This window comes from Megalobrama amblycephala, linkage group LG1 (genome assembly GCF_018812025.1).
Source record: "Megalobrama amblycephala isolate DHTTF-2021 linkage group LG1, ASM1881202v1, whole genome shotgun sequence".
NCBI classification, from domain to species: Eukaryota; Metazoa; Chordata; class Actinopteri; order Cypriniformes; family Xenocyprididae; genus Megalobrama; species Megalobrama amblycephala.
Genome location: NC_063044.1, coordinates 13,566,423 through 13,587,450, shown reverse-complemented (window position 1 = coordinate 13,587,450; position 21,028 = coordinate 13,566,423). Strand labels below are relative to the sequence as shown.

At 38.5% G+C, this 21,028-nt stretch overlaps 1 protein-coding gene and 1 pseudogene across 1 annotated transcript in view; both read right to left on the bottom strand.

Annotated features, from left to right (window-relative positions):
• The window catches only part of LOC125263219 (zinc finger protein 271-like), a 237,334-nt gene that overhangs the window by 198,978 nt on the left and 17,328 nt on the right, over positions 1–21,028 (bottom strand). Inside the window, exon 2 of the mRNA XM_048182208.1 lies at positions 19,836–20,760. Coding sequence (XP_048038165.1) covers positions 19,836–20,760 — 925 coding nt within the window. The remainder of the gene's footprint in view (positions 1–19,835; positions 20,761–21,028) is intronic.
• On the bottom strand, positions 2,901–8,181 carry LOC125263534 (annotated as a pseudogene).

Below are 21,028 nucleotides of genomic sequence, written 5' to 3'. Positions count from 1 at the left end.
CAAAGAAAAAGTCGCCGTTCTAAAGGAATATAATCTCAAGCGTCATTACTCGACTAAACACGGAGAACAGTATGAGAACTACCAGGAAGACGAGAGAAAAAAACGAGCCACTCAGTTGCAGAGAGAGCTAACATCCCAACAAGGCCTTTTCCATAAAGCCAAAAAGGATGCTCATGCTGCAGTTGAAGCAAGTTATGTGGTGAGTGAATTGATCGCTAAAGCAGGAAAGCCATTCACTGAAGGGCAGTTTATTAAGGATTGCATGTTGAAAGTCGCTGATATTCTATGTCCAGAAAAGAAGAGCTTGTTCAACAATCTATCGGCAAACACAGTAGCAGAGCGGATTAGCGAGTTATCGAGTGACATTTATGATCAGTTACGTGGCAAATCAAGAGATTTCACTGCATCACAAGCTCAGACAGCACAGACACTGCTCAGCTAGCCATTTTCATCAGGGGTATTAATAACCAGTTTGAAGTGACGGAGGAGTTGCTGAGTTTGTGTCCAATGCACGGCCGTACCACAGCCAAAGATATATTTCAGCAGCTGTGCGACGCGATTGAGCGCGCTGGTTTGCCGTGGAACAGACTGGTAGGCATTACCACTGATGGCGCCCCATCTATGACAGGCAAAAAAAACGGACTGGTAGCACTGATACAAAGAAAGTTAGAAGAAGAAAATGCAGATCCAGCAGTTGTTCTGCACTGCATTATACACCAACAGGCACTGTGCAGCAAATGCTTGAAATATGAACATGTCATGTCTGTTGTCCTGAAATGTATCAAGTACATCAGGTCAAGGAGTTTACAGCACCGCCGGTTTCGGGTCTTTTTAGAAGAAATTGAGTCAACATATGGCGATGTACTTTACTTTACTGAGGTGTGCTGGCTCAGCAGAGGGAATGTCCTGAAGAGATTTTTTGAGTTAAGAGCAGAGGTGAAGAGATTCATGGAAGATGGCAGAATGGATGTTCCTGAATTTGATGATCCTAAATGGGTCATGGACCTTGCATTCTTAGTGGACATTACACAGGAGCTGAACATCCTTAACCTGAAACTTCAGGGCCCTGATCAGCTCATCACGGCAGCATATGAAAGTGTGAAAGCCTTCTCCATGAAACTGAGATTGTGGAAAACACAGCTTTCTGCAAAAAACCTCAGTCATTTCACAACATGCAGATCTCTTGTGGAGGAGGGCATAGCATTCAGTGGTGATGAATATGCCTCTGCTATTGAAAACCTAGAACAGGAATTTGATCAGCGTTTTGCTGATTTCAAGGCACATCGGGACACTTTCCAGCTGTTCGCAGATCCCTTCTCAGCTAACGTGGACAGTGTTCCAGGTTTGTTGCAAATGGAACTTATTTACCTCCAGTGCAACAGTGAGCTAAAAACTAAATTCAGAGAGGCACAGGGAAAAGCAGACAAGACTGGACAGTTTCTGAGAGAATTACCTCCATGCTTCCAAGAGTTGTCCAAGGTGTTTAGTCAGATAATGTGCCTTTTTGGAAGCACATATCTGTGTGAGAAACTTTTCTCAACTATGAACTTCAATAAAGGCAAGTACAGGTCCAGACTTAGTGATGCCCATCTTGAAGCTGTGCTCAGAGTTTCAACTGTGACCTCCATCAGGGCAAACTTGACTCAGTTGTGCGAGCAGAAGCGCTGCCAGGTGTCTGGCAAGAAGTAAAATAGTGTGGATTCAGGGATTGCATGTGTTCACTGTATGGTTGTTAGTTCAGTTCAATGTTTTGATAAGTTATTAAAGTTAATATAAAGTAAGTAATATATAATATAATAGAATTTGAAGTAAATAAGAGCTAACGTCTGAGCAAATAAAATAAATCACAGCAGTGGCCCCCAGCCAATTTGAGTTTGAGACCCCTGCTCTGGATGGTCTGCTATTTCCGGTAGATTTTCGAAGTGTGGATCCGTGTACACTATAAAGGCTAATATTGCCCACAACAGTTCAGAACTACAAACACGAGTAAAAAGTGTTAAAAAACTACATTGCGGATATACGCGATCGACGCTGAGAGGTTTGAGTGACTAATAATCAGTTCAAACTGATAGAAAATATTTATTTAATGTTATCTGTGTTATTTTTCATCTGCAAATACCAATGTGGACTTTTATAAAGATCCGGTTGGCCATTAACTCTTAAATGCATCATTATGGATTAATATGAGGAGAGTTCTCCACATGAAAGACCCGCGACTGCAGATCAGCGTGCTGCATTTCTCTCCGATACGGTAGGAAAATAGCTAAATTAAATGTGGATGATGTAAGATGATTGACCGGCCAGTTCACGGTGACAGGATGTGACAGAGAGAAAAGACGCATTTGTATGGCGTGATAGTATGTAGTAGGCGAATTGGGATGCAGGGTATTACTTGAGAATTGAAGTGAGATCTCTAGTGTCTAGCCTGCTGCGAATCAGCAAATTTGGATTTCTCGACACTTCAGCTTGTTGCTCAAGTCGTGTGATATAAATATATTTTCTTCAGGCAGCTGTCAAGTTTTGTTTCCTCTTTTCTTACATTCAGAAAGCAGGTTATAACTTCAACTTACAAAAATGGAGGAAACTTTCAGGGCAAGTAAGTAGCCATAGCAATTTATTTTCTGAACATAACCTGCTCTATAATAAAAAATCATATATGATATAGCTCATCTTTCAATCAATGTGGAAGCAAAATGTCAAAACATAAAAAAAACCAACAGCCATGTTATCTTTGCATGCACAGACTGTTATTTAGTATAATCATTGTTAAAAATTATTATATAGTTATCAAATTAATATAATTAAATAAGATTTGTATATATTATAATCAATATAAGTAATCAAACAAACAATACTTACTCAAAGTGATTAAAAATAAGAACTTCTGCAGATGCATGACAGAAATAAAGTTAAAATATTTAGTAATAAGCCATTAATGCTGTTTGTGGAGTTGTTTAATCCTCCTCTGCTGAGATACTGAGAGATTTAATGTCTTTTATCTTCAGTTGATTTCATCTAAGGCTGTTGTTGGACATTGAATGTAGTTCTTGTGCTTTTTCAGTTCTTGTTTCCCTTTCCTTCAGTGATTCTGCTTGTTAACAGCAGGTGTTCATCAATATCTAAATTTATTTGTTTTTAATCGTTATGTAATGGCATCAGAGAATTGTTTTTTTACAGCAACTTTTAACAGTGTGTAGGTGTAACATTTGCTGACCATTGAACGGCAAGATCCTCAGATGAGACGACCAATCACAATTGAAGAATGGAAAGACAGTGTCGGTGAAGGTGGTTTTGAATGTGTATAGATGTGTGTTAGTTACAGGATCAGAGAATGACACCAATCCTCCGTCATAGTCCAGATAAACTCTCACCCTCTCAAGATCCCGTTTAACAGGAAAGCCAAACCCGGTCAGTCCATACTGATGGTATCACACACTCCAGACATCATCAGTGTTGAAGAAATCACCTCCCTTCCTCTGGTTTGATGCTGTAGTTACTCCAAGACTCCAGTATGAACTCTCTTTAACCTCCACATCCCAGCAGTGTGTTCCTGAGTTAAAACCCTCTGAACCCAGAACACAGAGAAAGTCAAATCTCTCTGGATTATCAGGAAGATGTTGTTCGTCCCAGCTGTGTCTCACACTGGTCAGATCATCAGACAGGATGAGAGATGGATTTGCAGTGTTTGGATCCAGAATCACAGGAGCTGATGAGACACAATCAACAGATGCTTTTATTCTGATGTTCATTTAATGATCAACAGTGAATGTCCACATGTCAATAATTTTTAGTATTTGGTGTGCCTTAAAGGGACAATTCACCCAAAAATGAAAATTCTGCCATCATTTACTCAAGTTGTTCCAAAACTGTATAAATTTTTTGCTTCCACACAAATGAGGATATTTTGATGAAAGTTTGTAACCAGACTGCTTTGGGATACCAGTGACTTCCATAGTAGGAAAAAATACTATGATCAATACTAAGTCAATAGACTAATTGACTAAGTCAATTTTCTTCAAAATATCTTCTTTTGTGTTCAGAAGAAATAAATGTATACAGGTTTGGAATAACATGAGGGTGAGTAAATGAAAATTTTCATTTTGGGTGAACTATCCCTTTAAGCAGTCATTTTGAACCAGTAATCACTTTTTGGAATTAATTTGTAATGAATTTACTTAAATTATGAACATATTATATTTAATTGGTGACAGTTAACCTGCATTTTAAAACCAGTATGGCAACATTATTTTAAAGTATTTACATGATACCTCATTCTGCAATATTTCTATGATTAAATCACTGACAAAGACCCCTCCCCCTTCAACCAATCACAGTGGGCATAGTTAGTAAGCTTGATGACATCATCTATAGTAATTAGGTCAACCCCACCCTTACTCTTAGCCTAAAGGTGCGTTCACGCGGCCTTGTAATTCCTGTAGTTACGAGATTCTAGCTTGTAAAAAGCGTTCACGTCCTCGTAGAGATCGTAGTTACAGCTTGTAAGCTGGGAGTTTTCTGAAAGCTCCCAGATGTACCACGTGGCCACTGTACCGCCTGACCGCTGTAGATTGATTTATTAGGCGTTGATAGTGGTGCCATGGAAACGCATAATTCCCAGTCCAAGGACCAAAAGGACGTGAACAGCTCCGAGTATAACGTCACGTGTTGTCATTTCAAGATTCCGGTAAGTACGAGGTGACGTGAATGCAGCTTAAGACTTCTCTCCGTTTCTTAGTAAAAGCTGGTCTCAGCAGTTTTGTGAATAAGTATCAACCTGTTAGCCAGCGCCCCCGCTTTTGGAAAATCCCAAGAAATGACATACCCAAACTAAAACAGATACAGTTCATGAACCCTTTGCACTAAAAGCATAAGTAAGGTCTCACTTGAAAGCAGACACTTTGCAGTTTATGGTAAACTCATAATTAATTATTGTCACAATGAAGAAAATAGTTAAAAATAGCTTTGACATTTTGAAAAGTTATTAGAAATGTATTTTTATGAAATATCTTTATGGAAATAAAAGTGAAGTTGGCCTTTTAGCATTGTAGAAATGCACTGCAGCTAAAGCCACATGTCTGACCATGTTATATTTCAAATCTAAAGATGATAGGTTTAAAACTCTGAGTTTTATTACATGTTTTTCAAGACCATGTCATGTGACTTTATTTTGAAAAGACTCTAAAGTGCTAACTGATGTTTATTGTCGTCATCTAAGCATTTATTCAAGTGTATTGTCTCGTTTGTTATGTGGTGGTAACTGCCCTATTCAGTTTCAGTATCCCCTGAACACATTCACACCTCTCCAGCCTGCTTATGGCTCTAATTATTCTTTTCTTTTGTCTCTATTATAATTACTGATGTTCTATTCAAGATGATTTAATCCCTCATTTCATTCACCAAACTTCTCACTTCACCTTCTTTCAAACTGTATCTAATGCCCTTCTTGGAAAAAAGAGAAAAAAAGTGAGCTTTACGATTCAAAATTATTTATTTGCATTAGCTCAGAACAGGTGCATCTCTGGGCTCGTTAGCATGTTAGCTTAGCACACCAACAAAACACGACAATTTTAAAGCCACGTTTTTGCTCCAAACTTACAAGTCGAGTGTTTTAAATAATCTTATTTGATGTGATATGGCTTCGGATAAAAAAATCAGACAGAAAATATATAATTGTATGCTATTCTGCACAATGAGAAAAGCTATCTCGATTAGCATTGCATTATTAATATAATCTATCTATTATTAATACCTGACATGTCGTAAGGAACAAAGATAAACTATATATCGTCACAATCGTGTATTTATTACTTTCAAAAGTGTCGATTTGCATATATATTGATGTTTTCAGCGATCTCTGTGTTATTTCCTGTGAGGTCACATGATGTGTTTTTTTTCTTCCGTGAAGCATTTGTGGAAAAGTGTGCACTGAGCGCCCTCCGGCTGCAGGTATGAGTTGAAAACACAGTAGATCTGTGTATACAAGCGCTAATATGATGACAACAGCGCGTTTTGGGTAAAAATTGAATAAATATTACTCCTCTGTATAGAAAATTGACATAAACGTATGACAATCCATCAATATTTCTCCAAATGTGCATGCTTTTAAGCTAAAAGCCCTGAGGGATGTTATTTTGTGGAGTTTTTTCATGACGATCTCACAGGAGTTTTTTCTCAATGGCTGAGGCTGACGCTCATATTTCAATGAAAAGGTAACGACTCTGTTTTTCATATTCATACCTCCCAACGCATATTAACAAATAACGGACACCAACGATATCAAGAGTAAAATAGAGATTAAAAATTTTAACTTTTAAACAATTAAAAATTGTATAGTTTGTCAAGGTAATTACAACAATTAAACAATTAAAAAATGAATAGTTTGTCAAGGTAATTACATTACATTTAACAGAAAATTTGAGATAATTTAAACAAAGAAGCTTCGGTGCGTTCGGCGCGCCAGTAACAGGTTAAAGGAACACTCCACTTTTTTTTCAAAATAGGCTCACTTTCCAACTCCCCTAGAGTTAAACAGTTGAGTTTTACCGTTTTTGAATCCATTCAGCTGATCTCCGGGTCTGGCAGTACCACTTTTAGCATAGCTTAGCATAGTTCATTGAATCTGATTAGACCGTTAGCATCTCGCTCAAAAAAAATTAACTCAACTGTTGGGCTCATTTTCCAACTCCCCTAGAGTTATTTTATTTTATTTTTTTTAAAAGTGGAGTGTTCCTTTAAGAGGAAACTCATACCTAAGAACTTTTACTGCTATTTAGGAGACCTCTAAGTGGCAAGATAAAATGTTTTGTGAATACGGCCCCAGAACTATATTGATCTTCCCTTACTACAAACTGAAATATAGATCTTTTGTGTCATGAAAAGCCTGTCCACCCACACATGATTTCCAGCACTGATCTTCTGCAGACTCACTGTTTTGGACGATGTCCTGCATCTTCTTCCAGACTCTGAACGACAGGTTGCCCAGGTAACGTGACACATGAATCAAAGCTCCAGGAGCCATCTGTGGATCCGGCCTGTGAGCTCTGGACTCTGGAAGAACATTCAGGAGTCAGAACTGCAGTGGCTTTGGATCAGAACCAGAGAGACCAGAGACAGGAGCAGATCACTCACCTTTCCATTGAGACTGGAAACTCCTGCAGAACAAACACACCATTTATCATCAAGAACTCAACCAATGAACCAATGATCAACCAGTGATCTGAAATCAGACCTTCAGAAAGCAGACGTCACTGGCTTTCATCATCTCCTCCATGTCTTTGATTGTGTGTGAAAGAGCTGAGATGTGTCTGTTCATCTCCTCCAGCTTCTCCTTCATCATCTGCTTCTTCTGCTCCTCTTCCTCCCTCAGAGCAGTGATTGTAGCTTCTTCTTCATCTCTGAGAAACTGATGAAGCTTCTCAAACTGCTTTTTAATCTGATGCTCTGTGTGCTCAGCTTGAGACTGAAATCAGATCACATTCACTTCAACGGTTAGGGCTAAGTTTCTTGTAACACGGTATGTGTGTGTGAATATATATATTGTGTATCAATAAAGAAATGTAATTATGTCAGTATAAATTTGTGAATATGTCAAAAGAATCAGCTCTCACCTTGATGTGTTGAATTGTATTCTCAAACTCGCCTCTATTGATTTCATTGTGTTGAAGTTTCTCTTGTAAGGACTTCAGTGCTGTATTGAGCTCCTCCTAGAATTTAAAGTGGAAATCTATAATATCTTTCTGTGATATGATCATGTAGATGATACATAAGTGTAAATCCGTCTTACCTTACATGATGAAACCACTTCACCGATGGGTCTGAATGTGTGATAGGCGTGTGTGTGTGAATCTTTGCACACGACACACACAGGCTGTTTGTCCTCCAGACAGAAGAATTTGAATTTCGTTCTGTGTAAACTGCAGATCTCCTCTGATCCCAATGAACGCCTCTCATTTCTCTCCTTCAGGAATGACTTGCTTAAGTTTTTTAACGCCAGATTAATCGGAGGATCATCTCTTGAAGGATCTTCTCTTGCAGACGGGACACTCCTGAGTTTCCTTGGTTCTCCAGAACTGTTGAAGACACTCTTTACAGACACTGTGACTGCATGATAAAATAACTGGGTCCTTGAAGATTTCATGACACATGGAACAAGATAAATCGTCTTCAGATAGTGAAGCCATTTCTCTGAGCTCCTAGCAATCTAAACTTTACTTTCTGAATCAAGGTCTCAAAAATGAATCGCCATGAGAATCACAAATATATGCCATCTTTTCAGAACCAAACATAAAAATCCTCCTTGAAAGCTTTTCCTCTTCGTTCTTCATTGACCACTGATTTTTTTTACTGCTTTTTTCAAGAGAAAGTCAGTAAAACAGAAAGGAGAAATAACCTCTTCCTAACGTCTTCCTGGTAAGTGTTGTAAGAGTGTGGTTTCTCATCATGTGTGTGTGTTTCTGCAGTCTTTACCTCACCCTGTCTGCAGTTCCTTTCAGTTTCAAGTCAGTGTAAAGCAATATTAAATATGTAAGTTTGTCACACCACAGAAAAATGTGTTATTAACCACCCTGCCAAACTTGATAAAAAAGGCAAGTTATTAAAATCTTGAAAAAATAAAGGTTTTTTGCACTCTCGAGTCTGTTTCATGGGAAACTCTTGGGAGTCTACACTCATTGGTGGACATGTACTGGCTGATGATGGCACCAGTTGTCGGCGCTCAGAAGGATGGGAGGATGAAGGCCAGGGTGGGAGATAGTCAGTTCGGCCCCATTCACCAGTAACGCCAGATTTTCGGTCAATCACAGTTGTCTCCAATGAATGCGCACTGTGTTAAAAGCTTCGAGTAATGAACCGTTTTTTGGCACAATTTGATGAAAGCCTCAAATGCTTCAGAAAGCCTCGGTTTCAGTTTGGTGTAAGAAGTTCTTGTAGGTAACTGGGGGCTTTGCCATGATGTGTACATGTTATAGCATATAGGACAATTATGTAGTCAGTTATCATATAGCCATTGTGTAATTGATATTTTCCATTTATTTTTCCAGCAAGTAATATTGTTTTCTTGGCGATAGCTAGAGACCTGAGTGAAGGTATTGAATATTTAAAGGATGGGTTAATTTGAGAGGTGTCACCTAAAAGGCACAATAAAGGAAGTGTTGAAGTGATTCTGAAAAATTTGAAAAATTCAGAAGTGCATGAAGGTAAGAGTCTTGTGTGTTTAGGATGCAGTTAGTACATCTGTCCAAAGTTTCTAAGCCCTTTTTGAACATCTTTCGTTGTGAAATGTGTGTACAATCTGTGAAATCTATGTACAATTTTGATACTGGATTAATTGAATATTTGTGTTAGTACTAAAGATAAAGCTATTTTTACAAACTGTTTTGAATTCCTTCTTTACTGTTTAAATTACTGATTGTATTGATATGTTTAATAATTGGGGAAAGTTGTGCAATATCTTTGATTCCAGTTGTGATTTTAATAGAGTTCCTGATTTGTAGTTAGTAATAATGGTGTTCTTTTCCTAAATTAAATTTCTGCATTCATTCTGTAAAAGAAATTAAGGTCTTACCAGGAAACAAGTGATGTATATGTCAAGTCAAGTCAAATGTATTTATATAGCGCTTTTACAATTGGTAATTGTTTCAAAGCAGCTTTACATATTAGAAGCACAGAAAAAAAAGGGAAGTGGTTAAAAATAAGCTGTACAAACAAGCGTGGTAATATGTAACATATACAAGATGGTGCTACATTAAGCCAATGTCGGCTGACTCCCAGGGGTGGAAAAAACCCCCTAGGAGAAAACCCAGCGTGGGAAAAAAGTCCTAGGAGGGAAAAAAACCCCTTGGAAGATATATATAATATATGTAAATGGATATGGAGATCAAAATCTGAATTATACATTTTTATTATAGAGATTAAAAATAGATTATATATATATATTTGTAAGCGGATACGGGGATTTAAAAATCTATGCAGCCAGAACTGGATCTGTAGGCCCATTGTCTCCTGGGCTGCTGATATGCCTGTGATGCTCTTTCTCTTTTGTATTGTTAAGTGGAATATGATAGATAGTGAAATCCGAGTTATTCCATATAGGTGAGTTGATGTGTTGGTACGAGCTCGTGATTTATCAATGTGTTCATTTTCCACCAAGTTGGTTTTAATTCATCAAATTCTTTGATTTTTTTCTGGCGAGTGATGGAAGATCTGCTCGTGCCTTCGAGCAGAGATGGGCACTCAAGTCTATGACTCGACTCGAGTCCGCATTTTCAATAGACGCGACCTGAAATTGACTTCAGACTTGACTTGACTCGACACAAAAGAATATTCTATGAATATTTTAAAAACAACTGAAGTCCTTTAACCATTTCACTACTGATATAATAAAGAATTTTTGTTGTGTTTTGATTTATAGCAGTATTTTATAACATTTATAACAATCTGAACTAATATTTCAAAAGATATCAGCATTTATTGGCACATCTCTGCGCACGCTACACAAGTTGTCAATCAGTACAATTACATTGTTACACCAGTAGGTGGCGGCAAGGATCTGTCTATATCCAGGGAGTCATCATTAAACCGTTCATAATATGAATAAAACAATGTGTTTAAATTAATTTAACTTTGAGCACCAATTTACAATGCTCATTGACAACCACTCGTCACCTGGGTAACGCTGAAGCTCATGTTTCAGGTGATATTATAAGTAAAATTATCACGACAGGCCTACCTAACATTAAAAAATGAAAACAACATAACACAAATATAAGTCTTCTTACCAATAATGTGTTTTTTTTAGATTAGAGGCTGAATTACTTGTAAGCCGGAAATCACCGCAGATGGCATACAAAGTTTGCACTGCATTAGCACGCTGTCTCCTTTCCTCCTTTGAACGTGAACAACTCCTCCAGGTGCGGCGGCCTTGGGCACTCATCCTCAGGTATTTCTTCATTATCAATGTATTCAGAGTCTTGAATCTCCATACCCATGAACGACACCAAGCTACTTCACTGTGTCCGCTGGCCCGCGATTGTGATCATCAGCTCTCCAGACTTATTGACCCGTGATCTGATATTTCTAATGGCTACTGAAATGCCGGTCAAAGGTTGAATTTTAATTAAAATTTTAGGCATAGGCTACTCAGTAACTCAGTAACAGAATTGTGATTTTAAAAGTAGATTACTCAGCTTAATTTGTACTTAAGTACAAGTAAAATTACACACTTAAAAATATACTCATAAAAGTACAAAAAAATGAAAAAACTACTTAATTACAGTAACGTGAGTAGTTGTAATTCGTTACTTCCACCTCTGGTAATTAAACACAAAAATGTGTCATTTTAACACATAAAGTGTTAAGTGCAATAAAAATGTCCAGAAACTACTAGTTAATGTGTTAATATGAAACATTAAATACCAGGAATGTGTAATTCTAAAACATTAAAGCAAAACAGACAAATTTAAGAATATTAGGCATTTAATCAAAAAGTACAATAAACAATTGATTATCAACTTTAAATTTTCATCTGCCTACATTCAGAAACCAGAATGTTTCAAGTTAAAACACTTGAACACTTTAAAGTTGCTAGTTGAGAATTCAACCAGCAAAATGACAGTAAAAAAACATCACCGAAACCAATGTTGTCATGAATATACATTTTCACTCTTGATCACTTCTGCATGCTCAGAACAGTTTTCAGAATAACATTTGAGAATATGTAATTTGTGGCATTTCCTATTAACTGACAGTGCATGCTGTAGCTAAATACTTAGAATCAAATGGGTGAAGTTCACCATTTCAAATTCTGTTACCTTTAGGTTGTTCTATACCCCTAAGACTTGTGTTCATCCTCTGAACAGAAATGAAGAATTTTTAATGAACTTTCAGTTAGAGGGACAAAAATATCTTAGAGTTAAAAAACTAACTATACCTTATAATTGCATTAGTAATTTAAATACAGTACCTTATGATGTGGTAAGGTAAATTTTGATTATTATATAACAAGTGCATTTGTAATGCACTATAGCTACAGCATACAAAGAAAACTGTTAACACCACATATGGTAGACAATTAACTGAAAGAACAATCATATACCCTTGATAGAAATGGACAGCATGTCTCATAACAAAACTCATATACTTCTGGATGATGTTTAAATGGTTAGTTCATCCAAAAATGAAAATTCTGTCATTTATTACTCACCCTCATGCCGTTCCACACTCGAAAACCTTCGTTTATCTTTCAGAACACAAATTAGGATATTTTTGATAACATCCGATGGCTCAGCGAGTCCTGCATAGACAGCAATAACACTCCCTTTTTCAATGCTCAAAAAGCTACTAAAAATATTAAAAACAGTTTATGTGACTACAGTGCTTTCAACCTTCATTATTATAAAGTGATGAGAATACTTTTTGTGTGCCAAAATTGAATGACTTTATTCAATAATATCTTGTGATGGGAAAGTTTCAAAACACCGCTTCATGAAACTTAAGAATCATTAGTTTTGAATCAGTGGTTCAAAACTCTTATGAAGTAACGAAGCCTCGTTTACTGAAATCATGTGATTTTGGTGCTCTGAACTGCTGATTCGAAACAAATAATTCGTAAAGCTTCAAAGCTTCATGAAGCAGTGTTTTAAAAAAAATCGCCCATCACTAGATATTGTTGAAAGTCGCTATTTTGTCATTTTTAGGTGCACAAAAAGTATTCTCGACGCTTTATAATATTAAGGTTGTAGCATGTGTACAAGTAGCATATGTACTGGGCAGAATGCTTTTAGCCTGCTGAACTGTGTTTGTAAATCTCACATTGGCTCCGGCCTGGCGGACACTAATGGGTCACGAGACCCTTTTTATGGCTATTTCGACAGATTCCTGAACCTTTCCCCCGCGATTTCAAAGGGACCGAGGCCACCTCGGATCGAATTACTGCAAGCTCGGCGCGCAGCATACCAAACAGCAATAAAAGTGAAAAAACACACACGCCAACACAAGCATCCACACACACACACAAACATGCATTGAAGACTGTATGTGCAAAATATAATTATGCCTAAATGTAACCATCATTGTATTGTCGAATTGCATATAGTTATTCCCACTGTATAAGCTTAGCTAGGATTGTAGTTGTGCTAGTGTCATTTGTAATGACAAATTTGTCTGTAAACCATAACTTCCTTTTTATGTCTTTCCCACCTGACAGGTTTAGACTTTTTGTAAAGCTCTCATTAAGCCTCATTCAACAATGTATGTCACGGAACTGTAAAATGCATTGTTCTATTTTTAATGGTACTGTGAAGAAAGTACAGTCAAATCTGATACCTCATAAATTATGCAAATCAAGCCACAAGACAAGACAAAGGAAAGTTTGCCCGCCAACTTTGTACCTATGTCATTGGCTATCCCACCCCAAGGAGGTGTGTCGGCTTGTCTGTCATAAAAGAGGAGCACCAGGATTTTCTTCTGTGTTCTCCCGATTGCCCCTGAATCATATATTACCAGCCAATGATATTACTTTGGTATGTTTTTTAAGAGATAAGAAAAATGTATAAAACTCTGCCCCGGCTAAGGGAGCCCCAGATGCGGAGCTGGCATCTCACTTTGTTGCTTGACAGTAAAGTTAAATACTTCTGAGACCTGGAACTTCGACTCTGTGAATTTTTCTTTCAGACCTGAAACTTCGACTCTGTGAGTTTTTCTTTAAGAACAGATCTGAAGGGACAAAGAGACATTAAATAATACAGGCTTTGTCGTGGCAGATTCACTTATTGTAAATGAACCTGTGGTTGACTGAGCTCCTGGGATCTGACCGGACCACCAGGGTGAGTGTTTCCTTTCCAACAGTCCCAGAGATAAAATTTCAAAAGTACAAATCCTACAATTCTGTTATTTCTGTCTCTTCTAATCATCTCATCAATTCTCACTGTGTGAATCTAAATCATGAGATTTATAGATGAGATTCATCTGTGATTCTGCAGATGGACTAAATCTGCTCAATCTCTCAAAACAACTCTGTGACGAGCAGGGCGGGCGAGAGCCGTGACGGAAAGGCACGAGGCCGGTGACGCGAGAAGATAATTGGTGGACTTTATTTTATGTTTATTATGTTTGTGTGGCCCTCGTGGACGTCTGCCAGCATTACTTTCGTTTTGTTCTTTGTTTATTTTATATTAAAGTTATGTTGAATGTTCGCCGGTTCCCGTCTCCTTCTTCCCGTACATACGAACTGCATTACAAACTCAATCATATTTTCTGTGTATAAACATTAAAACAGATGAATATGTTCTTTGGTTTTAACTATAAATCAATATACCGGAACCGCAGCTTGAGGTCCCTTGTTGAAAGCCAGACCCGTTGACCTGGTTGGTAGGGAGGATGTGGGCGATGTCGTCGGTTGGCTTGGAGTTTCTGTACCCTCACCACTCTCTGCAGACGGACGTGTGTGCTGTCCCACACCCTCACGCTATGTCGGATCAAGTCGTCCACTGCAGGGACCGAAGAAGGTTCGCCAGAGCACGGGAACAAAGGAGGTTGATATCCAAAGGACGCACTGGAAGGGGGTCAAGCCAGTAGAGGAATGAGTCAGGAAATTTTGAGCATATAACCTGACATGAGGCTGATATTAATGTCCAGGTGTTTACAGAAGGCTCTCCAAACTTGGGACGTGAATTGAGTTCCTCGGTCGCTGAAAATATCGTCGGGTAAACCATAATTCCTGAAGACATGAGCAGTCTCCATAGCTGTGGGGAGACCCTTTAGAGGCACCAGGCGACAGGACTTGGAGAACCGGTCAATTATGACCAGGATAGTAGTGAAGCCATTGGTAGATCGGTTACAAAGTCAATGGAGAGATGGGACCAGGGACGTTGCGGGATGGGAAGTGGTTCGTGGAGGCCTAAAGGTAATTCTTTGGGGGTCTTGGATTGAGCACAGACTTGGCAGGCTTTGACATACACTGCGTTCCAAATTATTATGCAAGAGACAAATCAGTAAGATTTCTGTACAATAAACATTCAGATTTTAGTTTTTCTAAGAAAATTGTTTGTTTGTTTATTTATCCATGTCTTTTTAGATAACTGGTATCAATCTCAGACAAAATAATTTGCCAGATCTATGGAAACCCTACTTAGAGGTTGTTCCACATTATTAAGCAAGTCACAGTTCTCATGCAATATGGGAGGAAGAAAGATCTTTCTAAAGATGGAAATCATGAAATGGTCCAATGTTGTGCAAAAGGCATGAAAACAACTAATATTGTGTGAAACTGAATGGAGATTATCGAATTATCATAAGATTTGTGAGTGATTTAGAGCACAGCAGAACTCTATCAGATAAAGGCTTATTAATGAAAGTTCCTGTCAAAAAAATTAATTGTATTAAAAGGGCAGCTATAAAAAAGCCAGTGTTGAGCAGCAAACAGGTATTTGAAGCTGCTGGTGTCTCTGGAGTCTCAAGAAGCTCTCCATGCAGGCTGGCAGTTGTGCATAAAGATGCATTTTAGCCACTCCAAACCAAACCTCACAAAGAGAAACATTTACAGTGGGTTTAGAAATACATGAAGACTCATTTTTAAATAGCTTTATTCACTGACTAATGCCGTACTACAATGGATGGTCTAAATGGATGGATTTCTGGATGGTTGGTGAATGGCCACCACGTTGCAACAAGACTGCGACGTCAGCAAGGAGCTGGTGGGTCATGATTTGGGCTGGAATATTGGGAAGTGAGATGGAGGGTATTAAAATGACTTTTGCAAGATATGTGGAGTTCATAACTGGCCATTTTCAGCTATGGTATAAAAAGGAGGATAGTGCATAGTACAGCGCACTATTGTACAATGCACTATGCACTATCCCATGCTGCAAAAAAACACCACAGCAATAAAACTGTTTGAAAATGTATTTCTACACCCACTGTAAATGTTTCTCTTTGTGAGGTTTGGTTAGTGGTGTCTAAAATGCATCTTTACGCACAACAGCCAGCCTGCATGATGAGGCTCTCAAGACTCCAGAGGCACCAGCAGCTTCAAATACCTGTTTGCTGCTCAACACTGGCTTTTTTATAGCTGCCCTTTTAATACAATTAATTTTTTTGACAGGAACTTTCATTAATAAGCCTTTATCTGATAGAGTTCTGCTGTGCTCTAAATCACTCACAAATCTTATGATAATTCGATAATCTCCATTCAGTTTCACACAATATTAGTTGTTTTCATGCCTTTTGCACAACATTGGACCATTTCATGCTTTTCATCTTCAAAAAGATCTTTCTTCCTCCCATATTGCATGAGAACTGTGACTTGCTTAATAATGTGGAACAACCTCTAAGTAGGGTTTCCATAGATCTGGCAAATTATTTTGTCTGAGATTGATACCAGTTATCTAAAAAGACATGGACAAATAAACAAACAAACATTTTCTTAGAAAAACTAAAATCTGAATGTTTATTGTACTGAAATCTTACTGATATGTCAATTGCATAATTTGGAATGCAGTGTAAGTAGTTTTATCTCTAGTCATTGAGAGCCACCAGTGAAGGGTGCGAAATCTACCTGGATGACGGGTGCTAACAGAGGTGTGGACCCGTTGCATTACTCTATGATGTAAATTTTGTGGAACACACTGCTTGTTAGGAGGACAGCTCTCAGGTGTGGGATCTTGCAGTTGCTCTCTCTGAATCTCCTCCATTATGTCCCAGGTGACCGGAGAGATGACAACAGAAGGAGGAAGAATGCAGTTGGGTGTGAGGGTTTCAGTGTGGAGATCATACAGAATCAGAATCAGAATCAGAAAGAGCTTTATTGCCAGGTATGTTGTTTACACATACTAGGAATTTGTTTTAGTGACAGAAGCTCCACAGTGCAACAGAGTGACAGCGACAAGACAAGACACATAATAAAGAGAATAAAATAATAATATACAAATTTACAAGATAGACAAAGTGCAAAAAAAGCAAAAAAACAATATATAATATAGACAATTGTATGTACATTTATGTGTGCAAATTGAGATATAAATAAGTGTTTTAAGTAAATAATGTGTAATAGTGTTGTGTGTTCGGTGTTTGTCAAGTGTTCATGAGATGGATTGCTTGAGGGAAGAAACTGTTCCTGTGTCTGGTCGTTCTGGTGTTCAGAGCTCTCGACCGGATGGCAACAGTTCAAAGATGCGAGGGGTCCAGAGTGATCTTCTTTGCCCTTTTTCTCACTCTGGCTAAGTACAGTTCTTGGAGAATACCTCCTGGATATTGCATCTGCCTTACCGTTTTTGCTGCCTGGTCAATATGTCACAGTAAACTGGAATGAAAAATAGGGACCAGCAAGCCTGGCGTGGGTTGAGCCGTTTAGCACTCTTAATATATTCTAGATTTTTGTGGTCAGTTACTACTTGAAAGGGGTGGACTGCTCCCTCAAGCCAATGTCTTCCACTCTTCGATAGCTGCTTTCAGGGACAGAAGTTCTTTATTCCATACATCATAATTCCTCTCTGCTGCAGTTAACTTTCTCGAGAAGAATGCACATGGGTATAGTTTACCAGGTTGGCCGTGACTTTGAGAGAGCACAGCTCCTATACCGCAGTCAGAAGCGTCTACTTCCACCACAAACGGGAGATCCGGATTAGGGTGTTTTAGGATGGGGGCTGTTGTAAACCTTTCTTTCAACAATTTGAATGCCTGGCTGGCCTCTTCCGTTACACCTTAGCTTGGTAGGTTTTTCTTGGTTATGTTCATCTTTGGATTTCGAGTAGATCAAAATATCATCAATGTAAGCTATTACATACTGGTTCAGAATGTCCCGGAAGATCTCATTAATGAAAGACTCAAATACGGCGTGAGACTTAGCAAGCCCATACGGCATAACTTGGTACTCATAGTGCCCCCTAGTGGTGAGGAAGGCATTTTTCCATTCATCGCCCTCGATTCTGATCAAATTATAAGCACTCCGTAGGTCGAGTTTAGTGTAAATGTTGGCCTCACGGAGCTGCTCCAGGGCTGAGGGAACCAATGGAAGGGGGTAGCGGAATTTAACAGTAACATTATTGAGTCCTCTATAATTAATGCATGGCCTCAACCCTCCATCCTTCTTTTCGACAAAGAAAAACTCAGCGGCAGCTGAAGAAGTTGAGGGTTGGATGAACCCTGAGCTTAGTGCTTCTTCGATATTATCTTCCATGGCTTGGGTCTCCTTTACAGACAGTTGGTAGACTTTACTTTCCGGGAGCATGGGCAGTAACTCTATAGAAGTCCCAAGGGCGATGAGGTGGTAATTGCGTGGCTTTGGATTTGTTAAAGACTTATGCCAGATCAGTTGATCAGTATAACAGTTGGGGATGTTAACAGTCTTGTTTGTTTCTGGGCTTTCAATACTCATGGTTAAACATGGTTGGGGGACTTGGGAAAAATAATGACTTCTGCAGAAGTTGGACCAATTAATCAACTCACCCTGATGCCTGGAAATAATGGGGTCATGAATGTATAGCCATGGAAATTTGAGAATTACTTCATGCTTAGGTGAGTCAGTGACGTATAGGGAGATTAATTCTTGATGGAATAAACCCACTTGAATAGTTAATGGCTTGGTCTGGTGGGTGATTCCTTCCCCAATGGTGTTATTATCTATGGCCTTGATCTTGATGGGAGGGTTGCATGGTTGGTTGGCAATGAACAAAACATCAGGGGAATCCAAAAGGCAGAGATGGGTAAACAGGCAAAAGGTCCAAACACAATAATCAGTCCAAATCAGGCTACCAAAGCAAGGGGAAAATCCAACAGACGTAATCAGGTAAAACAGGCAGAATCATACACTAAGCAAACAGGCAGGAGTAGAGAAAAACGCTCGGTAAGGCAGATAAGTGGGAAGAATGAAAGTGGGAAGAATGACAGTAACTTAAATCCCATATTCCATGTTTTTATTTCAGACTTTTCAGATACCAACTCCTGTCCAGATAATCCTGTGATCTGTAATCTTCTAATGGACAGAAATGGTTCTATGAAAAGCTTATCTGGAAACACTATACTGGGAGATACCAGGTTTAAAGAGCACAAGTCTGAAGTGTGTGATGGTAAAACACAGATGGGAGAAAAGCATGTGTTTATTTCTCCAGATCTACTGGATCCAGATCTGAATGAAGAGCAGCTGGAGATGATGAAAGAGCAGCTGGTCCTGAAGTTCAGAAGTACATCATGATTCTGTGGAGGATATGGAACAGATCATTGATGAACATCTAAAACTGAAAAATCATGCTGATCTCTCACAACTGTTGACTGACTGTGGAGGACGATTTTACTGTTTCGATATCAGGAGTAAATCAGATGATCAGGTACAAGAACTACTACAGATGATTGAAGGAATGATGATGGGAAATGGTGGGAGATTTATCATGGAACGAATGAAGAGGACAACAGCGAGTTAATATTGCCAATTACAGGTTATGTTGTAAATGACAATAATTGAAAGAAACATGGCAGTTTGTTCGCCAAGTATAAGTCACTAGTTTGTCACATTGATCTAAAGGGAAGAATCAATACAGTCTTTTTTAACAGTGATTTGATCATTCTGTTGTAGTTTCAGGAGAAGATTCAGATTTTCCAAGCAGACACTAAGCAACCACCAAACTGTCCTGCCGCTTATTGTGGCTGTAAGGAAACTACTTTGTTTCTCAGCACATAAAGATGAACTACTTATCGTGATTTCAGACTGTGGTGATGTGGTTTCTCCACTGCATGGATCTTCATGTGTATCTTCAGGTTACTTTTAATAGTGAAACTCTTTCCACACTGATCACACATATGTGGCTTCTCTGTTGTGGATACTCTCATGTCTTTTCAGAGATGATGACTTATTGAATCTCTTGTCACAGTGTGAACACTTGTAAGGTTTTTCTCCAGTGTGGATCCTCTCATGCGTTTTCACATATGATGAGAGACTGAATCTCTTGTCACAGTATGAACACTTGTAAGGTTTTTCTCCAGTGTGGATCATCTCATGTGTTTTCATATCTGATGACACACTGAATCTCTTTTCACAGTATGAACACTTGTGAGGTTTTTCTCCAGTGTGGATCCTCTCATGTGTTTTCAGATGTGTTGACTGACTGAATCTCTTGTCACAGTGTGAACACTTGTAAGGTTTTTCTCCAGTGTGAATTCTCTGGTGCTGTTTTAAACTGTTTGCTGTAGTAAAAGTCTTCTCACATTGAAAGCACATGTACTCTCTCACACCAGTATGAATTCTCTCATGTTCTTGTAAACTATACAGCTGTGAAAAACTCTTTCCACACACAGAACATGAATGTGGCTTCTCCTTTGTATGAACTGTCAGATGTTTCTTCAGGTTTGATGCCCATAGAAATGTTTTGCCGCATTCATTACATGCAAACTGCTTCTCTCCGGTATGAACTGCACTGTGAGTCTCAAGACTTTGTTTGGTTGTGAAACTCTTCCCACATTGATCACATATGTGTGGCTTCTCTCCACTGTGAACTCTCATGTGTTCCTTAAGATGTCCTTTTTGTTTGAAGCTCTTCCCACACTGATGACATGTGAACGGCTTCTCTCCTGTGTGGATCCTCATGTGAACCTCAAGATGTTGTTTGGTTGATAAACTCTTTCCACACTGAGTGCAGGTTGTAGATTTCTTGTCTCTTTTCTTTAAAAATGTATTTTTAGTCATTGAGCGATTCAAAGTTTTTTCTCCAGGTTTGTCATGATGTTCCTCCTCCACTTCACTCAGTTCTTCACACTCCTCCTTCACTTCCATCAGCTCTGAAATTACAAAAATAGTTAATTTTCAGTATATTCAAGTAATTCAAAATGAGGATTATGAAGTGAAAGGACATAAAAGTGAACCTTCATGTACTGAAGTAGACAACTGCTATACAATATTCTGATAGCTTTGATGCCTTTTATATATTATATGTCCCTGAAACAATTATTATATTTAAAACATTATAGACACATCACCTTGTTTCTGTAGTGAGAACTATTAAATATGTTGATGATTCACAATTATTGACATATTTTGACACCAACT